Below are 22,797 nucleotides of genomic sequence, written 5' to 3' on the forward strand. Positions count from 1 at the left end.
ACTATCTTCCTTTCGTTCCAAGATGAAAAGCAGCTATTACTTACAGCTTAAAGTTGAAGGAAATATTTAACTCTGATTCCTTAGAATACCTCTAGGGAAATGAAGGTTCTTTTTAACTGATTAAAATCCAACCAAAACTGGATATTGAAAAAAGCTTTACTTCAGAAAATTTCTACAAAACTTTCCAAAGGTTCTCAGTGTGCATCAGAATTCCTCATTAGGAGTTATCTTGCTCCTTTCCCCATCACGCCTTTAATTAATGCCTCTTTTTCGTGTTTCAAATGACATTTAATTTTTTAAATTAATTCTTATTTTGCATGACTTCACGAGCCACTTTTACGTGCACTTGTTGATGCTGCTGTAATAAATAAAAAAACAAGTTTGTTATTGATACAGGAAGAAAAGCAATATACCAGCCAAGAAATTTCACATTGCAAGGTGTTGTTAGAAAATTCTGTATGAACCACTTTCTTTTTGCAAGTTGGCAATAACCTGAACTTGATCAAACTTAATTAAACAGAACAAACTCATTGGCAATCCAGCCCTAGACAGTAAAGTACCACTGAAGCCTGCAGAACTTACTTCTGAGTTTATGTAAGTTCTACAGGCTACTGTGATACTTTACTGTCTTGCAAATATCTACATGGTTGCAGCTACCACAATATTTTTATCTGTCTTCAGAAATGCCTAGTTAAATATATCTTTTTTAATCTACTTTGGTTTATACCATTAAAAAAACTTATAGGGAAGTTTTCATATTGAAGACAACTTGTGTTCCTAAAACTCTGTACTTTATTTATCTCTCACACTGACAGCTAATCAAACACATTCCATCATACCAATGTGTAAAATTCAATCTTCAAAATCAGTTGTTTTTTTTAAAAAAATTACAATGTATATTCATGAGGTGTCAACAGAATGGTTTCATAATAAAAAAATTTTTAAATTGTGAACTTCTCACAATCCTTCAAAATTAATCTAAGACTATACATGGCTCACTCTCCTTCGTAAATTAAATGGGTTTTTTTAATAAAATAATTTATTAAAAATATACAGGAGGTACAAAGAACTGTCCAGTATCAAATTCAAGGCCTCTATTCCCCACCCAAAAAGACATGAACACCAAAGTGCCAGAAAGATCCCAGGTCAACAGGAGCTGCTGTCACGGTTGCTAGTCTGGATCCAGAACACACTGCTCCACAATCTCCCGCAGGTGAGGATTCTCCATTGCAGCGGCAACTCTCTCTTTGTCATTTATCTGCTTGTTAACTGTAGCACGACGAAAAACAAACAAGTCGTCTTTGGTTAATGATGAACAGAAATGCACTAGAATATCGCAAAACACACACACACGATGTGTATGTGCATGAAGATGCAAGTCCTACAGAGACAAACACAGATTTGTCAAGGATCAGAGCTCAGTGAAAGTCTCCCACAATCTGCTGTCCAATGCCTGCAACTTTTAGATCTCATCACCGTCTTACGGGGCTTTTAGGGAAGGGTAAGAACATTAGAAGTGGCCAACCAAATGCCTATTGTGGGAAACCTGCAAGCAGGACCCGAGTACCTCTCTAATTCTTTTTTAAAGCCATCTAGTTTGGTGTCTCCTGTGGGAACGGTACATTGGATTGTTTTTTTAATTGCTTCTGCTTGTAGGGAATTTATGTTGGCCAGTTTCAACAATATTGTTTTTAACTTTGTTTTTTAATTTTATGTACTTCTGCCCTAGAACCTTTGGGCATATGATAAATAAACAGAGAAGTCATGCAATGCTAAGATTGCAAGAGATCTTGCAAACAAGTATGAAAGCAGAAGCTAATGTGTTCCAGCGTGGTTAGCTCATATGCATCACTTCCCATGGTGCTGGGTGCCAGGCCCTCCCAGCCTGATTGTCACACAAGAAGATTGAAGACATGCTTGTTTCCTGCTTGGAAGGGGGTTGGCCCTTGTGGTCTCTTCCAACTCTATGATTCTATGATTCTATGCTCAACGGGAAAATTCAACACACACACACACACACACACACACACACACACACACTTGGTGATGTATATCAAGAGGCTGCTTTATTGCCCAACGCAAGCTGAAGACATACTTACTGTCCTCCTCCGTGGAATGCGCTCCCTCTGAAATGTAGATTTCCAACTACATGAGAGAGAAAATGACTGCTTAATATGTTTTTATAGCACAGGTGTGCATCTGCACAGAATATACAACACTGTTTCGATGGCTTGCTATACAGTGGACCCTCTGGATACGAATGTAATTTGTTCCAGGGGTCCATCCGTACCCCGAAAAATCTGCAAGTAGAGCTGCCGCTTCTGCAAATGCATGCGTGATAGACTGTTTCTGCGCATGCGCAAGGCGCGCAGAACATGTATGCGCATGCGCGTGTGGTGAAACCCGGAAGAATATGCTTCCAGGTTTGCTGCGTTCACAACCTGAAAGTTATGTTACCCAAAAGTAACGTAACCCGAGGATCCACTGTAATGGGCAAGTCTCACTTGTGTTTGCAATATGAAAGGTCTCTCTTTTTCTCTACAGTGCAATCTCCACATCCACTCAGGGGTTTGTTATATGGTAAGGAAGCATGGCCTCTTACAATCTGGCAGTTCTCACATGCCTGCCAAAGCTGTGTACATAATACAGTCTCCTGAGAATCTTATGGTACCTTAAAGACTGTGATTAGCTGTGATTCCTGCCCTGCAAGGGGTTGGACTAGATGACCCTTTGGTTACCTTACGACTCTAAAATTATATGATTCTTGTACAAATTTATTATGACTTAAACTTTGGTAGACTACAAACCACTTCAGCAGATGCATGAAGTGTACCTGATGAAGTAGACTGCAGTGAGTGAAAGCTTACGCAACAATAAATGTGTTAGTCACAGAAATCTGTGTTGTTCTTCCTGCAAGAGACTAGCATGGTTGCAATCCCTCTGGAAATCCTGCCAACAAAAGCACCCTGGGTTCTTCATTTCACGTCCTCTTTTAAGACCACATTTTGCATGAGCAACAGATAACACCATCCCTTGAAATTCCCCATACAAGCAAACATGCAAAACATTTGGGGGGAAGTTGGAAGTGGAATGTGTGGCCAGAAAATGCCCTCTAAACATGCATTTCTGGAGAGTCAGCTGCAGTATGTTTTTAGAAATACAAACAAACGTGTACAAATTGCGTACCTTGTGTTTAAAAGGCAAACATCTCTGCAGCTTGATCCTCAAACACAGCCCTGCATTTTAAAGAAAAAAGATGTCATTTTTCTTTTCAAGCACTACCCTTCCATTATCTTTCTACCAAAAGAGTTGGTGGCATGTGGTCATATTGCTCAACCATCTGTAATTCAGTTTTATAAACATGTGAGGGAGAGCTGGCCTTGGTTCTCAGTGTATCTTGCTCTAAAGATAGCAAGTGTTGCCTCATCTAAACTGAAAAAGGCTGGGAGATGAAGTGAGCGGCAATCCATTTTCGAGATCTGCTTTCAAGCACAGAACTGCTTTACAATTTGGTAATAAGCTGTGAAAGACTGAAGAGTTTCGCACCACACACTGCCAGGGCATGAGCTCTGATTGGGATCAGGACACTAATGTGTTGAGCTTTACACAGGGACACAGTCTTCAGTCTGCCTTGCAAAAGTAAGGTTAAATTGGTTCCAGAGAAGCCTATCCCTAAAGGAAACATTTTTCAACATGAAAGGTCCTGCAACCCATTCATATTTAATAATTCACAATACTGCTGCTGCATGTTTCAATGCACAAATCCAGAAATGCTTCCAGAAGAACTGAGTGTCCCTTTATTTGCCTTTCCAATATCTTTGTTTACTTAAGGTCATGAAACTAACAACTTCACAAATCGCTCAAAGAACCCCCTCCCCCCAGATCTTACCTATGAGAGTGGCCAAAGAGCAATGAGGTACCGTTGGTGTAAACCTGATTGTGACCAAATATTCATCTTCCCCAATTTCATGCACTTCAACACAGCTTTCTGTTACCACGTCTAGTTCTTCTAAAGTGTTGGGCTTCTCTGGGTCCCGGATAGTTCGAATTATATCTAAGCAGAAACAAACAGATCACAAGTGTCTGATTATGGGGAACAGGTTGAGTGATCAAACTCTAGGCCTGGAGTCAGCTGCAAATCCACTTGTGTGTGACATAAAAGGGAGTTTGATGCCAGCCTTGCCAAGACTCTTCACAATCTGGTCCCTCTCGGCCTTTAGGAGGAACAAAGGTTGCAAGTGACATTTCAAATGAGAAATGATAAAAACAACATATGAAATGTGTTTTGAGGCTCATTGCTTCATGACCAGTGAGCCTTGCAAGCAAGTGGGTACTGTGGAGTGAATTTGGGGTTTGTTTGTTTTTTGGTCTCTTCTGGATTGGAAATAATCTTGCCACTGTGACTCATGCATTGTTATCCTCAAGAAAGGAACTATCGCAATAAACCTGGGCAAGGGATTACCTGAGTGGGGGGAGGTAAGAGGCATGGAGGCTGGAGATGTAAATATCAGACTTTGAAAAGCTGGTATCACTGGATCAAGTTCAACAGCTTTGTTGAATTAATTAAACTAAAACTATTTTTAAATAAATTAAACTAAATTATTTATTGTTAAATTAATTGAACTAAAATTGGATTTTGAATAAATGTGCAATTAATTGTTACAATTTGGAATTTCATTGTTATCTTCCTTCATGGGTCATGCAAACCACCATTATGAATCATGCTATTTACTGGGAAGGCTAAGGGCAGTGGGAATGAGTTTATGGAACTAAGAGTGTGGTGGCCCCAAAAAAGTTTAGGATCCACTGCAATAAACTCTATGTGGGGCTACCCTTAAGAGTGACCTGGAAGTTAAAGGCAACACAAAATGTATTAGCTGGCATACTGTTGTCACGCATGTTACAGTGTGCTTAAAAGAGCCTCATGTTGCTGCCAATAAATTACTGGATCAGGGTTAAGTTTCAACTTAGGTAAAGGTAAAGGTACCCCTGCCCAAACGGGCCAGTCTTGCCAGACTCTGGGGTTTGTGCGCCCATCTCACATTTATTGGCCGGGGGCCAGCACTGTCCGGAGACACTTCCGGGTCACGTGGCCAGCGTGACAACGCTGCTCTGGGTAAGCGGTACCTATTTATCTACTTGCCCCCGGGGGTGCTTTCGAACTGCTAGGTTGGCAGGCGCTGGGACCGAGCAGCGGGAGCGCACCCCGCCGCGGGGATTCGAACCGCCGACCTTTCGATCGGCAAGCCCTAGGCGCTGAGGCTTTAGCCCACAGCGCCACCCGCGTCCCTAAGTTTCAACTTATAATACCCTAAACAGGTACCTGAAGGATTGCCTTCTTCCCTATCTCCCTGTCTGGCAGCCAGGACTGTCCTGGTGAGGCCCTCCTGGCTGTGCCCACAGATCCCATGGGCCATAAGCAAGGGGAAGAAGGCCTTTTGGGTAGCAGCCCTCTCTTTGGAATCCCCTTCCTTCAGAGACATACAGGCAAGTGCCAACCCCAGAATCAACTGGGCCTCTGCTAAAAACGCATTTATTTCCTCTGGCTAGTCATTAGTGACAGTGGGCTGTAGAAGTTATCATAAAAAATAGAAATTAAAATTTGTACATTTTAAAGTGCGCACTCTGACACACTTGGCTGCTGGTTTAGTTTGTGCTGCAGTCTCAATACATTTTTAGCACCTTGTCGTTTCAGACGAAAGTAAGTTTAAACTGTTCTCGGTTTATTGTTGATTTTATGTGTTAAATGATTTACAGAGCTGCTTTTGGGGTTTTTTGTTTTTAATTTTTATCTTACTGCTTTCTTCTCTTCGTGCACTCCTTCAAGGTTTCGGTTTTCTTTTTAAACACCCCCTCCTCCAACTGCGAGGCAAGCTGGGTCCTGGGCCGCGAAAGACCTCCCGCCCCGTGAAGCCTGGATAGGGACGGGGCTGGGGAGCCACTGACCGTAGACCTCCAGGGCCCGCTCCTGCTCCTGCTCCATGGCAGCGGCGGCGGCGGTTCTGCTCGGGGCCTCGGGCCGGTGGTGGGCCTGGTGGTCGTCCTCCTTCTCCCGGGCCTCATGCCCCCCGCTAGAGAGCGCCCGCCAGAGCAGCCCCAGCGACAGCATCCCGCCCCGAGCCAAGCCCGCTCGCAGCCTCCATCAACCGGCCCGCCTGCACTCACTCAGGCGGCCCTCGCGGGCACTTCCGGTCTCGGGGTGGGCGGGGCGCTCCACAGGCAAAGGGACGCTGTACTGTACTCACAAACACGCCCTCTTCTCAACCAAGACTACATTTCCCGCCGCCCAACGCGCTCGCTTCCCCGGCTTTCCGCGCTGCGAGGACTACATCTCCCGACTCGCAACGCTCTCACTCGCCGCCTGTAGTGAGGCAGCTTATTCCCGCGAGGCATTCTGGGAAGGTTAGTCCGAAGGAAGAGCGTCGGCCTCCACTCTCCCGGCTTTCGTTCTCTTGTTGTGGCTCTGCCCCAAGATGGCGGCGGCCGCGGTAGGTTTCTGAGGAGACGCACGAACCCGGCGGTCTCGGTTCTCTCAGGGAAAAGAGGAGAATGGCGGCGTCGGAGGCTGGGTCGCTTCGCGTTCTGCTGCAGCCGTTCCGCAGCCCCAGCCAGGGCATCACCCGGGCCAAGCTCAGCGGCGGCCGAGACGCGCTGGCGACCGTGACGGGGGCGGAGCTGCGCTTGACGGGGCTGGTGTCAGCCCGGCTCGACGGCGGGCAGGACGGGCCCAGCGGGGACGGCAATATCGCCCTGCCCGGCGCCTGGGAAGAGTAAGTGGGGGTGGAGCAAGAGCCGGGCCTGGGGGGTCCCAAGTCCAGCGTCGACCCCCCCCCCATAGGTGGTAACGGACTCGACCCCCGTCTCCCCCCAGCGACAGCTCCCCCCCCCATTTAAAAACGTTTCGTAATCGAGGACCAGGCACCCACCCACATGGTGATCTCAGAGGCTAACTTACTATTGCTTTTGAAGCACAACAATCCTTCTCCGCAGCAAAAGGGTGTTTGTCCCCACGTAAATGTCGGGGCAGCAGAAGCAAACGGTGTTTGTTTGTTTGTTTTTTCATAAAATTTATGCACCTCTTGATTGTTTTAAAAAAAAGGGCCTCAAAGCGGTTTACAAAAAAAGAAAGATAAAACAATGGAATTATTAAGAAAATTTAACCATGATTTTAAGTTTCCGAAAAGTTAAAATAACAGTTTAGGTTTGCATCAAGTTTCTAAGCATTGGAGTAGGCTTGACTAGACAATGTTTTTAGCAGGCACTGAAATGTTTGTGTGTTATAAACAAAAATAAAACAATAAACTTACAAAAAGTGTACAGTACAGTGAAGGTGCCTGCCACACTAAAAGTTTGAGTTCTTACAAAGGCAGAAAGTGTTATTATGTGGCACCTGTAACAGTACCAATTCCGCTGATTGCTTCAGCACATATGGGTTTGTTGCTGCATTCATGATGGTGCACTGTTAAAAAATGCATATGACTTCAGTATTATCACCATTAGGTCTTGCCAACCTTTTTTCGGCCTTTATCACCTTTGCAAATCGGAGGAATTGTCATGGGTACCCCCCCCCCGCATTGCAACTAAGGACACACCACACAAACTATCCTGTTGCTTCTTTAAAACCTCATTTTAGGAGAGGGGGCTGGAGACACATAACCAAAAGCCTCTGTTAGCAACCCTTGAATGTGGAAGTAGTTGTAAAGCATGGATTGCGGGTGAGGGAGAGAAGAGAAGTGTCAGTTTTGGCCTTCATTACGGCAATAATGCACATAGTTGTCTAAAGAGGGGGGCGGGGCTGTCAGACCATTAAGTCCAAAATGATCTAGCCACACCACTGAGGATGGTTTATTCAACCCCCAACCCCAACCCCCCAATTACTGCCCAGTTTCACTTGAATCAACCACTTCTCTGGCTCAGCATCCAATTTTGCAACAGCCCCACCTGCTGTGAGGCTTTGAGCCTGCATGTAAAATGAGCTGTCAGAATCTACAGTTCCCCAGTTCACCTTCTGGTCCCTTCCTACCTCTGTTGTTATGAAATTGAGTTGCTTGGAATTTTTCTTTGGATAAATAGGAAGTATTACTACTCTTGTTAGAGAAATAGACAAAATTGTAAACCCAAGTAGATTATTATTGGTTTCACTCCCTAGAGTTTTTGTTTCATTGCTTGTATGTTGGTTGTCCTTTTCAACTGCTGTGTTCTTCGAAGCTTTGTGATCATTTTTTGTGCAAGTGGACAGTAATGTAATTCAGTTAAGTAATTTGTCTCTAAAAGGCACAGCATGCTTAAAATTTCAAAGAAGAACAATTGGAGGTATGGCTCATGTATTGAGTATTGCTTTCCTAGCTTCACGTGGGAGAGTGTGGAAGATGAGGACCTTCCAGTGGACAGTCTTAAACTACTTGCTGTCAGTAAGACCCATGAACTTCTCGTATATGAAATTAATCTAGAGGTTGGAAAATGTGATGCAACACTCTTGCAGAGCTGCAGTGAAGATACGCAGAAGCAACTCATCAAATTTAAAAATATTAGTGAGTATAACATTCATTCAAGATGTAAGATACTACAGCTCAAGAACTACCGCCCTATATCGCTGCTTAATGTGGATTACAAAATCTTCGCAGATATTTTGGCTAAAAGATTAAAAAAGGTGTTAGCAGAAGAAATTCATATAGACCAAGCGGGCTTTCTCCCGGGCAGACATTTGTCTGACAATACGAGGAATATAATTAATATTCTAGAAAAACTACAAGTGAATATTAATACTAAAGCAGTCTTGATATTTGTGGATGCAGAGAAAGCCTTTGACAATATTTCTTGGAGTTTTATGAAGAAGAATCTACAGGGGATGGGGGTAGGACAAGGTTTTGAAAATGGTATAGGTGCAATTTATTCAGAACAAAAGGCAAAATTAATTGTGAATAATGTGATGACAGAAGAGTTTAAGATTGAAAAAGGGACACGACAAGGTTGCCCAATTTCTCCATTGCTTTTTATATCGGTCTTCGAGGTTTTGCTAAACATGATTAGAAAGGACCAGGAGGTTAAAGGTATACAGGTGGGAGCTAAACAGTATAAATTGAAAGCATTTGCTGATGATTTAGTATTGACTTTACAGGAGCCAGAACCTAGTACTAAAAGGGTATTGGAACTGATTCAAGAATTTGGACAGGTTGCAGGTTTCAAGTTGAATAAGATGAAAACCAAGGTTTTAGAGAAAAATTTAACTATGAATGAGAGAGAGAAGTTTCAGGAGGAGACAGGACTAACATTGGTTAAAAAAATGAAATATTTAGGGGTTAACATGACTGCTAAAAATGTGAACTTATTCAAGGATAATTATGAAAAATGTTGGGCTGAAGTGAAAAAGGATTTAGAAGTATGGAAAAATTTGAAGTTATCATCGTTAGGCCGAATTGCTGTGATAAAAATGAATGTGCTGCCAAGGATGTTATTTTTGTTCCAAACATTACAAATTTTGGATAAGATGGGTTGCTTTAAGAAGTGGCAGAAGGATATTTCTAGATTTGTCTGGCAGGGCAAGAAGCCTCGAATAAAATTCAAGATATTAATGGATGCTAAAGAAAGAGGTGGATTTGCCCTGCCAGACCTTAAACTTTATTATGAATCAGCTGCTTTTTGCTGGCTGAGAGAATGGCTGCTTCTTGAAAATACTGAAGTGTTGGATTTATTTTTTTTTTAAAGATTTTTATTGGTTTTTTATTGGTTTTACAACCAATAAAAGTGTTGGATTTAGAAGGTTTTAACAATGTATTTGGTTGGCATGCATATTTGTGGTACGATAAGGTTAAAGTACATAAAGCATTTAAAAATCATATTGTTAGAAAAGCATTGTTTAATGTTTGGATAAGATATAAGGATTTGTTAGAAAACCTCAAGATGGTTGTCCCCAATGGAAGCGAAGGCACAGAAAAAACTCAGTATGGAGGCCAAATGGCCGAAATATTGGGAAATTCTGGAACAGGATGGAGACAGAATAAAATTGCAGAGCTTTGAAAAGTTGAAAAACAAAGTGCGAGAATGGCTCCATTATTATCAAATAATGGAGGCATACAAATTGGACAAAAAAGTTGGTTTCCAGGTGGAAAAATCAAAATTGGAAACAGAATTGTTAGAGTCCAAAACCAAGAATTTGTCAAGAATGTATAACTTGCTGTTGAAATGGAACACTCAGGATGAAACGGTGAAATCAGCTATGATTAAATGGGCACAAGATGTTGGACATAACATAATGATGGCTGACTGGGAACGGTTATGGACCACAGGTATGAAATTTACGGCATGTAATGCCCTAAGAGAAAATTTAATGAAAATGATTTACAGGTGGTACATGACACCAGTCAAGCTTGCAAAAATTTACCATTTGCCCGACAATAAATGTTGGAAATGTAATGAGACTGAAGGTACATTCTTTCACCTTTGGTGGACTTGCCCAAGGATTAAGACATTCTGGGAGATGATATATAATGAAATGAAAAAGGTATTTAAATATACATTCATTAAGAAACCAGAGGCCTTTCTCCTGGGCATGGTCGGCCAATTGGTGTTAAAGAAGGATAGAACTTTCTTTATGTATGCAACAACAGCAGCAAGAATACTCATCGCAAAATATTGGAAGACACAAGATTTACCCACCAGGGAAGAATGGCAGATGAAGTTGATGGACTACATGGAATTGGCGGAAATGACTGGCAGAATCCAAGACCAGGGGGAAGAGTCGGTGGAAGAAGACTGGAAAAAGTTTAAAGACTATTTACAGAAATACTGTAAAATTAATGAATGTTAGAAAAATGTTGGAATGAAACTATATGGCTTTAGTAGAAATGTTACAAGGAATTAAGTATAAATAGATTAATAGAGCTTTAGAGAAAAACATGGTTAGATGTGGTAAGACAATTATAGGATAGAAAACAGGAAGATGGAAAGGGATTGCTGAAACAATTAACAGAAGTGGAATACAAAAGGGGAGGTGTGAGGAGGTTGAGGAAATAAGAGAAACAAAGATAAGATGTTGAAATTGGATTGTGTTTTAAATGGTTTTTATTTTGTTTTGTTTTGTTTGTTTCTTTTTTCTTTGTATTGTACTGTATGTTTTTTCTTTTTTGGTGTTTTGTAGTGTTGTGTTTAATTTGTTGAAAAGCTAATAAATATTTTTTTAAAAAAACAAGATGTAAGATACTAGTTTATTAATTTGTTTATTGATTTGGAGGCCATTCTGCAGCAGTGTCTAGAAAACAAAATACGTTATATGGTATCTATTGCAGACCTTAGCCCATGAGTTGTAACTTGCTGTAGACAGGTAATGCTTATAAACGTTGGTGGGGCTATTTCAAACATTGAATGCAGACGGCCTGACTTTTGCCACTTGTGGGATAGGTGATCCATTTATCTTTACTAGGACTGTGTTGTATTGCTTGTTTATCTGCACCTATTGTTACTGCATATGAAAATATCCCTTTTGTCCTTGTCATGCAGGTTTATCTTCAATCTCCTCTTTGCGAGTGCTGTCATTTAAAAATGGCAAAGCTTTGATGCTGCTCAACAACTGTATTATTGCACAACTTGCTTTTCTTGGAGGAGAACTGAAAGCAGAAAAGTTGGAGGAATGCTTTCTTCTTGATCTGTCATCAGAAGCTCTGGAAAGGATAGTAGATGTTGCCTTTTGCAGAGGTGTTCTTTTCTTGTTAGAGGAATCTGGATGGATATGTATCCTTTTAAACTAAGTTTTAAAATCCTGTCCTTCCTGCAGCACAGAGTGGTTTGCAAAACAAATGTATAATATAAGCAGTAAAATAAAATACTAGCAGGTAGTTGTCTGTGTTGCTCAGTAATGCTTAAGAAACAGACAAATACTGAGATATATAAATGGATATTTTTTATTGTTGTATGTCCCTTAATAAATAAAGTGCTAGCCTTGAGTAATACAAAAGGTAAGATGCAGAAATAGTCCAGGATCAAAACGAGGTCAAAACCCATTAGGTCACAAGGCAAGTCAGGATGCTAATGCAAGAATTTTGTTCAAGCTCTCTGGAGAGGAGAGGAGAGGAGGCTGAGGGAACACTCCACAAGGGAAGGTGTTTGAAAAGGGGTGAGAGGCTGCTAGATTTGTCGGCAAGGGGTGACATAACTGGACTCCTGAGCCCCCATGGGTGCCGCAGAAAATGTAGTTAGTCAAGGGAGCCATGGACTCAAAAAGGTTGAAAACCTCTGGCCTGAGAAGTTTGGTCTTCTCATGAGGAGGAGCTTCTTCACAAGTAACACTTTATTTTCAAGGAGTCCTTGTTCTTTGGGTGGGTGCACCTGTACCTTTATCCACCAGCATGTCACCAGACTTGGTGCTAACTAAGCCTCTGCCTCTGATTCTTTGCAGGGGCCCTCTCTGTCTTGCAGAGAAGATTGGGATGCTCTGATACCTGAAGGTCCCAGATCCCCCTGCTCTGTCTCACTGTGCATTGACACAGCCTGTTTCTCTTTCATTCTTGTTTTGTGGAGCACCAAATCTTTCTGTGAAGAGGATTGTTCTAGCCATGTGCCTGACAGTTGCAATATCTTAAGAGGTGTCCAAATGCATGCAGTTTGGAATGGTTCAGTCTACTATTTTGATTTGAAACAGTGCCCAGTGGTCTTGCACATTAGGTCTAAGTAAGCATGCATAGGATTGCCATGTCGGGATGGTGGGTTTTCCTTTGCATGTGTGCCTGTTCATGTGACTCAGAAAGTGTCTTTCTTTGACATTGTTGCAAAGATATTTTTGATGCTACGGATGGTGCCTACCTTGCCCATGTTGATGTCTCCCTCTATGAAACAGAGGGGCAAGATGAGAAGCGTCTGGACATCCTGTCTTCTCTTACACTGTTAAATATATCTCATGATCTCAGCGTTGCTGTGGTTGCCAACAGCTCCAGTTGTGTCGTGGCTATTGACCTCCATTTATACTTCAAGTAGGTTGGCCACAATATGCTATAAAGTGGTATTGGGCAGGCAGATTTTCACTTTTTAAATTCTTTGCCAGTTCTAGCTTTTCCTCTCTCTCTCTCTCTCCTGAAAAGTCTGATGGTCCTGCTCTCTTGAAACATTTAGAAAAATGGTTAAAACTTTTTATTGTGCTGGGTGTTTGTGGTCTTAATCTCACTTTCTCCCCCTGCTGCTTAAATTGCTTTCAATGACTTTTTAATGCTCACTGTTTTTTATTGTTATAATTTATTGTCAGTGAAAATTCTTTTTTTTTTTAGATTAACTGTTATAGGGAACTTTTTGAGGGTTGAAAGGTGGAGTTGAAATCATCTTATTTATAAATATACACTCCCCCCCCCCCCCGCAGAGAATATCCTGAGCATTTAATTTGCAAGAAAAACTTTGACAACCTTCCTGTAGAACAGTTGGAGGGGACAGATGAGGATGACCTCAGAAGTTCAGATTACAGCATGAAACTTATGCAGCATCCATTTCGGACCGACAGGTATGTCTACAGAACTTCTGCCTTGCATCATTAATCTATGTGGAAAAGAGGGATATGTTTGTTCATTCCTACTTGCCACTTTAGCTCTCTGGTTCCTGCTGTTACTGCTGATACTGCTGGTAAAACAGCTTTAGAACGTTAGGATGAATTAGTATAAGCTTAGACATGTGGCATCATTTCCAAATAGATGCACAAGTATGTCTAAACAGCGTCCTCCCCAGCACTAGTTTGCAGTTGTTTTGATGGCAAGAAACTATTTGTACTTATCCAATCTGTTTATCTGTATTACAAATCCTTTTTGTTCAAGCAATACAACTATAGATAATTCATAGATTCATTGTTTAAAATGTTGATGTGATTTTTCTCCTTTTTCCAGATCCTGGAAGGCACATTTGTCTTCATTGTTTGACATAACAAAAGGATCTAATTCTTCAAATTTGGCAGCCAACGTTTTCCTGCCTTGGTGTCAGTATCCTTTGCATCTAGAGCACTGTGACTGTAAGACTCGTGAAGCTTCTGAGGCCTCCTTTCTGCATGATGCTGCTCATGTCCTTTCAAACTCAAGAAGAAAAGATCCCCAAAACACAGGCAAAAGAGACAGACTATGGAAGAGCATAGATTTAGGAGGACTAGAAGATGGTGTGGAACTCGAGTGTAAATCTGTGACAGGATTTAGTGCATTGTTCACTCTCTCAAGTGAGAGTGAAGGACTGGTTCTTCTTCTGTGGGATTTGGAGACCCAAGACGTGATGCGTTCTTGTGTGGGCAAAAATTCATTTTTTGTGGAGTGTAACAGAGAGGAGCAGTTATGTCCCATCCTTTCAGGTGAGCATCTTTTAGTTGCAAATAAAAACCAAAGCCTGCAGTCTAGAAACCAGAAGCATTTCTTTGTTTGTAAGTACTGACACCATTGAGGGCGATGCAAGAAGATTGCATTCAGTCTCATGAAGTACCATATAGATCATGTTTGATATGACAGGTGAATAAGTTCTTCTTTTATTTATTATAACCCTTAGAGCCCGGCCTCTCCTTGATTCTGTTTGGCTTGACTCAAGAGGAATTCTTGAATAGACTGATCATCCATGGAAGTGCTGGCACTGTAGATTCTCTTTGCCAGCTCAATGGATGGGGAAGATGCTCTATTCCCATACATGCCTTGGAGGTAAAGAAACACTTGTGGCCCTTGAGGTTCTGTGCCTCCCACATCCCCCAGTGCTGGGAGTGGTGGGATCTTGCAACTGGCAGGGGATTCTTTTTTTCTTTTTCTTTTTGACAGCCTCAAATGTTTACTTTGAGCTTATCTAACCTGCAGCCTTTGCAGGCTACTTGGAAAGGGCACCTCCCAAAGTAATATGTGGAGCTGCTGTGTGCATAAATTGTGGAGCGTGACAAAACTGACTGCTCTTGATGACTCTGCCCTCCAGCCCTAGTTTTTTATTCTGCTGCAGTATTTTCGGCATGAGGTGATCCTTTCCTGATTTGTGCTGCACATCCTATCTAGGAAAGTCCTCCTCCCACAAAAAGACAAATGGTAGTTCTTACCTGCTGGGCATCTATTTTTCTGATAGGTAGGAGGACATTCCACCCTCCTTCATGAAGCCTCACTTATGGGTCCATAGTGGAATAGTGCTTGGGGAAAACAGGCTCTCTTGTCTTGTTGCATGACTTTTTGGCTTATTTAATTGCATTCTTGCATGGATGCTTTTTTTTGTAATACTTTGTTCTTGTCTTGTTGTTTAACCATCCTGGAAATCGGTAGAAAGTAACATTTCAATCCGCAAAAAGAATATCAGTCCCTTAGTTAAGAACTTCTGTTTCTACATGTTGCTGCATTTTTAACAGTGATTCTGTTGTTGCTGTTTAGGCTGGCTTAGAGAATCGTCAGTTGGACACAGTGGATTTCTTTTTAAAGAACAAAGAGAATATTTTCAGTCCCTCTGCAACTTGCTCCTTACAAGATCAGCCTGCAAGCACTATGTCAGATTTTTACTTGAAGAGTAAGTAAAACAATGTAAATGCTGAAATGGACATTGATTTGACACAGACCTTCACAAAGCATAGTGTAGTCTTCCCCTGCCTGATGCCTTCCAGATATTTTGGACTATGGTTCCCATCAGCCCCAGCCAACATGGCCATATGTTGTTGAGACTGATGGCAATCCAAAACATCTGGAAAGTTCCATGTTAGGAAAGACTGGTGTAGTGAAGATGAAAGAAGTTCACTGTGGTACAGCTCGTGTGAAATTAAAGCTGCACAAGCCACATAGAAAATAATGAGAGCTATATAAGGGCATACTATGTTCAGCGAAGAATTCTTGGGAGAGATGGAACATGCCTTGTGTATTCAGAAAGTGCAATGGGGTAAATGGATGCCATAGAAAAGATGGAGGCAAGCTGTGCTTTCTTTTCTGAGAATCCTTTTTTGTGGGGGGGTGGGGAGGACATATTAAAGTGATCATCTGGTCATTTCCTGCTTTTTCTCACACAGGCATGGAAGAGCTTACACCAGCCTTAGATTTGCTTTGCATGGCAATCCGAGAAAATGATTTGGAAGCACAGAGCAAGCATTTCTCTGAGCAGCTGCTGAACCTCACCCTGTCTTTCCTTAACAAACAGCTCCGTGAAATTTGTATCCACAGAGAAGGTAACGGTTGTGCTTGTGTTGCTTGAATTATCATCATGCCCTGCATTTCCCCCGTAATGGGCCATGAAACCTTTCTACTATTTGAGCTATTTTCATGTACAAGCTGTGTGCTTCTGCATGTGACCTTGTTGTTGTTGTTTTTTTTTTAAAGAAACCCTCTGCAGTGGTAGTGTTTGATGAGAGAGGAGGAGGAGTGATTCAGGCCTCAGCTCAGTGAATAATGTATAATTGTTTTCTCCCATTACCGTAATGTCCAAATCCTATACACACATACTTGGAGGTGTTCCCTTTTGGACTCTGTGGGATGTGCTCGTGAATAAACACGCAGACAATCATAGTCGCTGTATGGGCTGTAAAGCTGTGATTCATAAAACGATTTAAGTCAGTTTTCCAGGATTTAAGCTGACTTAACAACCTAGTCCTTTGGACTAGCTGGACCAACACCTGTACTGGGTCAGGAATGGTCAGTACCTTATAGTCAGTTCATACTGTGGGCTTTGGCACTTTTGCATCTTGTGTGTTTCTCTCTATACTATATTTGGACTCCTTTGTCACCATGTTGTTGACTGAGTGCACCTGTGTGAGTGGGCAGGTGAGTGGCTCAGGCAGGCTTCCCTGTGTTCCTGCTGTCCCTGTCACCCCTGGTAATGAGGAGAGGAATGAAAGGGAGAATGTCTTTCTCTCTGCACCAGTGCAAGCAGAACAGGATATGGGGGATATGTCTTTAAATATGTTAATGTTCATTGGGCTGCCCTTAGTGTTGCCAGTCTCCCAGGGAGATGTTTTCATTCCTTCCTTCTGTTAAGTGTCTTCCTGATATTCTTCACAGAGCTGGATGAAAATCTGGACAAATGTGTTGATATTTTAACCAGCTACATCAATAAACTTAGGATGTTTATGATAAAGTTCCCTCACAAGTCTTCCAGTGTCACCAGCTTCACGTGTGATCTTGAAGAAGACGTGCCCTGCGTAGAACAAAGCCAGAAGTGGAAAAAGTTCAATACAGAGGTAACCGGAGAATCAGTTTCAACAACTCCTGAGCATATATTGTCCAAGACATTGTGTCTGTTTGCTAAACAATTTCATTATCCCAAGGAAAAATTAGTGACCTAAAGCCACATTTATGGCAGAATCCAGCCATAGTTAAGCATTTGGAAGTCCTGTTGATTTCAGTGAGAGAGCTAGAGACTGTGTGCCAAACACTCCCATTGAAATGAAAGGCAGGTAGCACAATAAAAACATTAACTTGGTGTGGAGCAACTTTTGAAAAGTTGTGTGCTAAGGAAGGATTTGAAAGTACAACTTGATAGTATAGCAAGTAACTGGACTTTGACCAGTTCTGGCTGCCTCAAACAGAAAAGGATATCCTGGAACTGGAAAATATGTAGGAGGGCTACCAGAATGATCAAGTGGTAGCATGGAGGGAAAGTAGCAAGAGAGACATTTCCCCCCTTCCTCATAATCATAGAATTGTAGAGTTGAAAGGGACCCCGAGGGTCATCTAGTTCAGCCCCCTGCAATGCAGGAATCTCAGCTAAAGCAGGCGACTTCCTGTGTTTTTAAGACTGGGTTGTGTGCCCTTAACTTCCACCCACTTCGCCTCCGCCATTCCCCAATTTGCCTCTCCTGATCCTTCAGGAAAGAGGTTGAATGTCAGGCATGGTGTTTTTCAAAAGCAGCTAGTTGCATTGCATGCCTTTCTTTGCTCTTTCAGCAAACAGTTGCTGAAGCCATATTAAACAACAAGCTCCCGGAGGCTCAGACCTTCTTCCGGATGGCAGGTAACCCTGCCCAGAATCTTAAGGTGCTGACCCAGATAGGACTGGATCTGGTGTACAAAAGCCTTCTGAAGGATGATGTCAAAGAAGCCTCCAAACTCTTAAGAAACATGGTGAGTAATGCATGTCCAGAGCGTGGCTTGATCTACAGTGCTTACTTCAGTGTATTTGCATGTACAGTGGTACCTCGGGTTAAGTACTTAATTCGTTCTGGAGGTCTGTTCTTAACCTGAAACTGTTCTTAACCTGAAGCACAACTTTAGCTAATGGGGCCTCCTGCTGCCGCTATGCCGCCGGAGCCTGATTTCTGTTCTTATTCTGAAGCAAAGTTCTTAACCTGAAGTACTATTTCTGGGTTAGTGGAGTGTGTAACCTGAAGCGTATGTAACCTGAAGCGTATGTAACCTGAGGTACCACTGTACACACAGCAAGGGATTGGCTTTGCTTCTTCAGGTGCTAAAGATTGGCCATTGGGGGTCCTTGGCGAGTTAACAATGGGAGTTGAACTCATTAAGGATTTTCTTTGTCCTGTCATATTCTGCTTAATTGGGGGGGACAGGGAGAGAAGTATCTAACATAGGAGAAAAATAAACGTGGGCATGATCCATTGAAGGGTAAGCACACACACACACACACACAAACGCACACTGACGTTTATATATGTGTGCGTGTATGCATTTGATTCTTAATTGGGTGAGTAACATAGTTCTGTTGTCACTTTCTGCAGTCATATTTTAAAAAAGGGTAGTATTTTCCTTTTATGTACATAAATTTGGATAATCAATTTAAGTCTTGTTTTATTGCCATTTTTATATTTGGTTTTAATATCTTTTCGTATCTCTATTTTTATTATGTAAGTCACTTTGAGACACTTTGCTCTACAAAGCAACCAACAGTAACAGTAATAATTTGTCTGAGGTAGGGAGGCAGGAGTTTTTAAGGGTTGAGCATTTTAAGCCCATTTCTCAATCTGTTGAAATTTCTCCAGTCTTTTGCAAGCTGCAGCCGAGCCCTGAAATCCTTTGTAGATATGCACACAAGAAAGCCTATGAGAGAAAATAAGCCATTAACACTTTCTTGTGTAAACTCTTCTACCCTTCCCCTCCCTTGACAGGGCTTCAATGTGATGGAGCAGCTGCGCAAAATATGTTTCTACGTAACTGATCACCGTGTTCGTGACTTTTTGGTGAGTGCGGGGGAAACCTTTGCATGGGTTGTGGTCCTTTAATTTCATATGTCTCACCTGCATGTGCAGGGTACATTCCTGGGTGACTTCTGCTACTGCCTGCCCCCACCTCACAAATTGTGTTAGTTTTCACCCAAGTCCCGGTGATGACTTCACTTTCATGTTGTCTCTTTGGCATTAGTAGCTGATGTGGAAATCTTGTTGCGGTGACATCAGTGCCATCAGGGATCCACACCACATTGTTTTGTTCTAGACCACTTCCAGTTCCTGCTTATATTTTTTATTTGACAACAAACCCTTTAAGGAGTTGCTTTTCCGGTGCCTTTGATGTTAGGGTGCAAACTGCATTGCTAGTTAATGTTTTGGTCTGACTCTCAAGGTGACCATACTGAAAGAGGAAAACTACTTTTCTGAAGCTGAGAAGGAAATGATAGACTTTGTGCATAAGGTGGAAAATGTCTATGCAAAAACTTTCCAAGAGAAGGAAAAGACTACAGCCCAGCCCAGGTAATAGATTTTCAGCCTCAATTTTTAAAAACATCATCTTTACCAACAGTGATGTGATGAGAATTGTGTGAGGTTTTGAATTTCTACCCATGCAGCAAAAAAACGCGAGTCCTTGTTTGCTCCTGCTTTCTCCAGCTGCAAGCTTTCTTTCCGTGGAAGGTGTGAGATGATCTTCCTTCTTACTCAACTGGTTGTTAGCAGTTCCAGCTTAACTGTGCTGTAGGCTGCAAACTTTCACTGTTCATTGAAATGGTTGTATTGGGAACAAGGTGGCTAGCTTGAAAATCTGAACTCATCAGGAAGAGTAGATAAATGACATGGACCTCACAGAGGTGTTTTGTTCTCATTTTCAGTTCCTGGAGAAAAGAACAAGATCTGTCTATCCACATTCCTGTTCTTGATTCATTCCTGCAATGCAATGAAGACGGAGTTAATATTGCAGAGTACAGTATTATGTTAAACTGGGCTCAGTGGTGGGATCAGGTTACCCGAGAGACGATTCTTCTTCCTATGCAATCTCCTGAAGGCAAGTACTCTGCCATAAATATGTTGTGGTCAGGGAGCTTTGTGTCTTAAGGCTGTTCTTTTGGGACTAACAATAGGCCATAATGTTTTAAAGCAAGTGTGGGGATATCTGACCCCCAGGTCAGATGCAACCCTCAGAGGCTTCCCGTCTGGCCCCTGAAGCTTCACTTGCTCCCCAACCTCAATTTCTGTAGTGGCTGCAGAGGGAAGGGAAAAAACAGGAAATGGCAGGCACTGGGGACTTGCTTTCGATTGGGACTCCACCCAGCATGAGAGGAGCTTTTAACCCCCTGTTACCTTCTGCAGCCCACATCTGGGATGAGCCCTCTCCCTTGCCTACAGTTTGCATTGATAATAAGGGATCTGTTGAAAGGAATGAATCGGGAGTATCCTGGATTTGGGCCAGAGTGGGGAGCAAAGGGTCATGTATTCAGTAATCAGAGCATAGCTGCCAAGAAGACCTTTTACCTTGTCCTAACTAACTCTGCCTCGGCCACAGACAGGATATGGACAGGAGCCTCTCTGATAGAGTGAGGGCAGACTGATGTTGGTGAAGCAGCCCCTTGGGTATCCTGCACCCAGATTGCTAAGGGTTTTAAGGATAAGACCTCATTCTTTGCATTACACCAGGAAACAGATTAGCTCATACACATTTACTCTTCCTAAGCTTACGGTGCTTTATTTTACAGTGACAGTGGGGACTAACCCTGTGACCCTATACACAGTGTGCACCTACAGGCATGCACATAGTTTATTGTACTGACTACCTTTTTAAAAAAACCACACACAGAACGCAAATCATGTGATCCAGAGGTTCTTTGGATGCACCTGTCATCTTGGCATGACTACTCCAGTATGAGCTCATGGATTGCAGCAACTCAGCAACAGGAGAGTAACACAAACTGGCCACGGCTGACAACAGAGACCATTGAGCGCAGAACATTGTGTAGCCACTACATGCAAAATGAAATATTGGACAATTTAGCCAGGTATGTGCCTTGTCAAGTCTTGGTTGGGGGAACCTCTGGCCACGGGTCTCATTCAGTCCACTAGGCCAATTCCAGCAAACTCTGCCCACTTGCCAATTGTATGACATCATTTGACATCAGTCATTTTGATCTGCCCTGCAACTTTCTGTAGTTTCCTGGGTTGGACTTATAATTGCCCATAATTTTACATAATCTATGTTGTGAAATTGGCCTTGGCCACTTTCATCTCTTACCCACCCACCATTGGAATGTGGCCGCTGAAGACTAGCCAGGTTTTGAATCTGACCTTTAGGCTGAAAGGGGTTCCCCAGTCTAGCTCTAAACTGATGATCAACTTCTGTCAAGCTTTCCTAGTATTGTTTATTGGTGGAAGTCTCCTTAACAACTTTGTGAAGAGATCACTGGCTGTTTTGCATTAAAAAGATTGCTTTGTTTTTCTTGGTAGCAATGGAATATTTGTGCCAGTGGAACTAGAAGACTTTGAATGCCTTCTCCAGAGATTGACTCTTGTTGGAGGAGTGATGCAGAATCCTCATCCTATTCCAGAATATATGTCCACCAGTGGCTTAGATTTCCATGCCTGCTTTATCCTGTACTGTTTAGAACATGGGCTGGACCATCTTCTCTACACCTATCTCGACTACTATAGGTAGGAATACATGACCTGAAGTGGTTTCGTATACACACATTTGTATATGTGTCTACCTGCTTTGTCTACCTGTGATGGGAGTTGTAGTTCAGGTTGGTGAAGCCTCATCAGACATCCTCTTTCCACCACCACCTCCAAAATGTTTTCAGAACAAAGGCAGCAGAACATCTCCCCATGCCCCCAGACTGTTGCCTTCCTGAGCTTTGTTCAGGACTCTGCGGCTGGAGCATCATCTAATTTTGTAACCTAAAGGAGCAGAGATGAGAGAGTGCTTGTCCAGTGGGGTCTGTGTGGCCAGTACACCCCTAACTAAGATAGCAGTCTCTTTTACTCCTGCCAAAGCAGTTGGTCTTCTCAAAATCCATGTGGCTGCTTTCCCAGCCTTCTATTGGCCCATATTTTAGAAGGTAGAAATAACTTGTTTTTCTTTTTCATTCTATGAAATTGATATTTTGTCCTTGATTTTCAGTTTATTTCCTCCAAATTGCCCTCTTTTGGATGACAAAGCACTTCACGAAGCTCATCCGTGGTTTGAGTTTTTAGTGCGGTGTCGAGCCATTGCCAGCAATTCTGGAGGTAGGAACCTTCATCTGTGATTCTCTTCTGAGCCAATGTTCTTTGTGCAATTCTGATTAAAAACAAACATTTGTGAGCCATTGACCATCCCAAGTGATGATGGATTCTCCCTTAATGATCAGCTTGGAACTCACCTGGGGTTGACCTTTTCTGTGGATGCTTAGGTGGTCGCTGTGGGGATGAGCACCTTTTATACCAGCATTGTCTGGTCTGTGGGCTTTCTGGCATCCTATTCTGAGAAATGGGGACCCAGCCACTGTCAGTAACAGTCTGCTAACCTCAAAGATTAGGTTTCTGCAATGTGCTTTATGTGGGGCTGCCTTTAAAAAAATGTTTGGATGCAACAGCTGGTCCAGAACGTACTGGGCTTTCGACATAGGAATGAAATCTTTTTTGTTCTTAACTGACTCCTGGTTGATTTCTGGACCCAACTCAAAGGGGTGGTAAGTCCTGCTCTAGGTTCC

General features: G+C 42.4%; 2 protein-coding genes across 3 annotated transcripts in view; one reads left to right on the forward strand and one right to left on the reverse strand.

Annotated features, from left to right (window-relative positions):
* Window positions 1-769: 769 nt before the first annotated feature.
* Window positions 770-6,246, reverse strand: CIAO2A (cytosolic iron-sulfur assembly component 2A). Its single transcript, XM_082198889.1, has 5 exons — window positions 5,947-6,246; window positions 3,890-4,054; window positions 3,187-3,236; window positions 2,100-2,145; window positions 770-1,269 (listed from the first exon to the last, which is right to left on the reverse strand). Exons 1-5 carry the CDS (start codon window positions 6,107-6,109, stop codon window positions 1,172-1,174), a joined length of 522 nt encoding a protein of 173 aa, XP_082055015.1. The 5' UTR covers window positions 6,110-6,246; the 3' UTR covers window positions 770-1,171.
* Window positions 6,247-6,443: 197 nt separating this feature from the next.
* SPG11 (SPG11 vesicle trafficking associated, spatacsin) overlaps window positions 6,444-22,797 on the forward strand; it is a 35,706-nt gene continuing 19,352 nt past the window's right edge. The window contains exons 1-17 of one of the 2 annotated variants that reach the window (XM_082198219.1): window positions 6,444-6,770; window positions 8,347-8,531; window positions 11,497-11,727; window positions 12,767-12,962; window positions 13,343-13,480; window positions 13,857-14,305; window positions 14,497-14,642; window positions 15,345-15,477; window positions 15,968-16,123; window positions 16,953-17,131; window positions 17,838-18,014; window positions 19,016-19,087; window positions 19,467-19,594; window positions 19,948-20,120; window positions 20,910-21,108; window positions 21,554-21,757; window positions 22,227-22,333. In XM_082198219.1, coding sequence (XP_082054345.1) covers window positions 6,550-6,770; window positions 8,347-8,531; window positions 11,497-11,727; window positions 12,767-12,962; window positions 13,343-13,480; window positions 13,857-14,305; window positions 14,497-14,642; window positions 15,345-15,477; window positions 15,968-16,123; window positions 16,953-17,131; window positions 17,838-18,014; window positions 19,016-19,087; window positions 19,467-19,594; window positions 19,948-20,120; window positions 20,910-21,108; window positions 21,554-21,757; window positions 22,227-22,333 — 3,094 coding nt within the window. In that variant the 5' untranslated portion in view covers window positions 6,444-6,549. The remainder of the gene's footprint in view (window positions 6,771-8,346; window positions 8,532-11,496; window positions 11,728-12,766; window positions 12,963-13,342; window positions 13,481-13,856; window positions 14,306-14,496; window positions 14,643-15,344; window positions 15,478-15,967; window positions 16,124-16,952; window positions 17,132-17,837; window positions 18,015-19,015; window positions 19,088-19,466; window positions 19,595-19,947; window positions 20,121-20,909; window positions 21,109-21,553; window positions 21,758-22,226; window positions 22,334-22,797) is intronic. The other variant, XM_082198218.1, reaches the window with a different exon arrangement.

The sequence above is a fragment of the Podarcis vaucheri genome, assembly GCF_965113315.1.
Source record: "Podarcis vaucheri genome assembly, chromosome: 14".
In the NCBI taxonomy this organism is placed as follows: domain Eukaryota; kingdom Metazoa; phylum Chordata; class Lepidosauria; order Squamata; family Lacertidae; genus Podarcis; species Podarcis vaucheri.

Coding starts and splice junctions, on each gene's coding strand:
- CIAO2A (XM_082198889.1), bottom strand. CDS start 6,109: ATGCTGTCGCTGGGGCTGCTCTGGCGGGCGCTCTCTAGCGGGGGGCAT. Junction 2,146..3,186: donor GTTTGCCTTTTAAACACAAG/GTACGCAATTTG, acceptor TCTCTCATGTAG/TTGGAAATCTACATTTCAGA. Junction 1,270..2,099: donor GCATTCCACGGAGGAGGACA/GTAAGTATGTCT, acceptor GTCGTGCTACAG/TTAACAAGCAGATAAATGAC.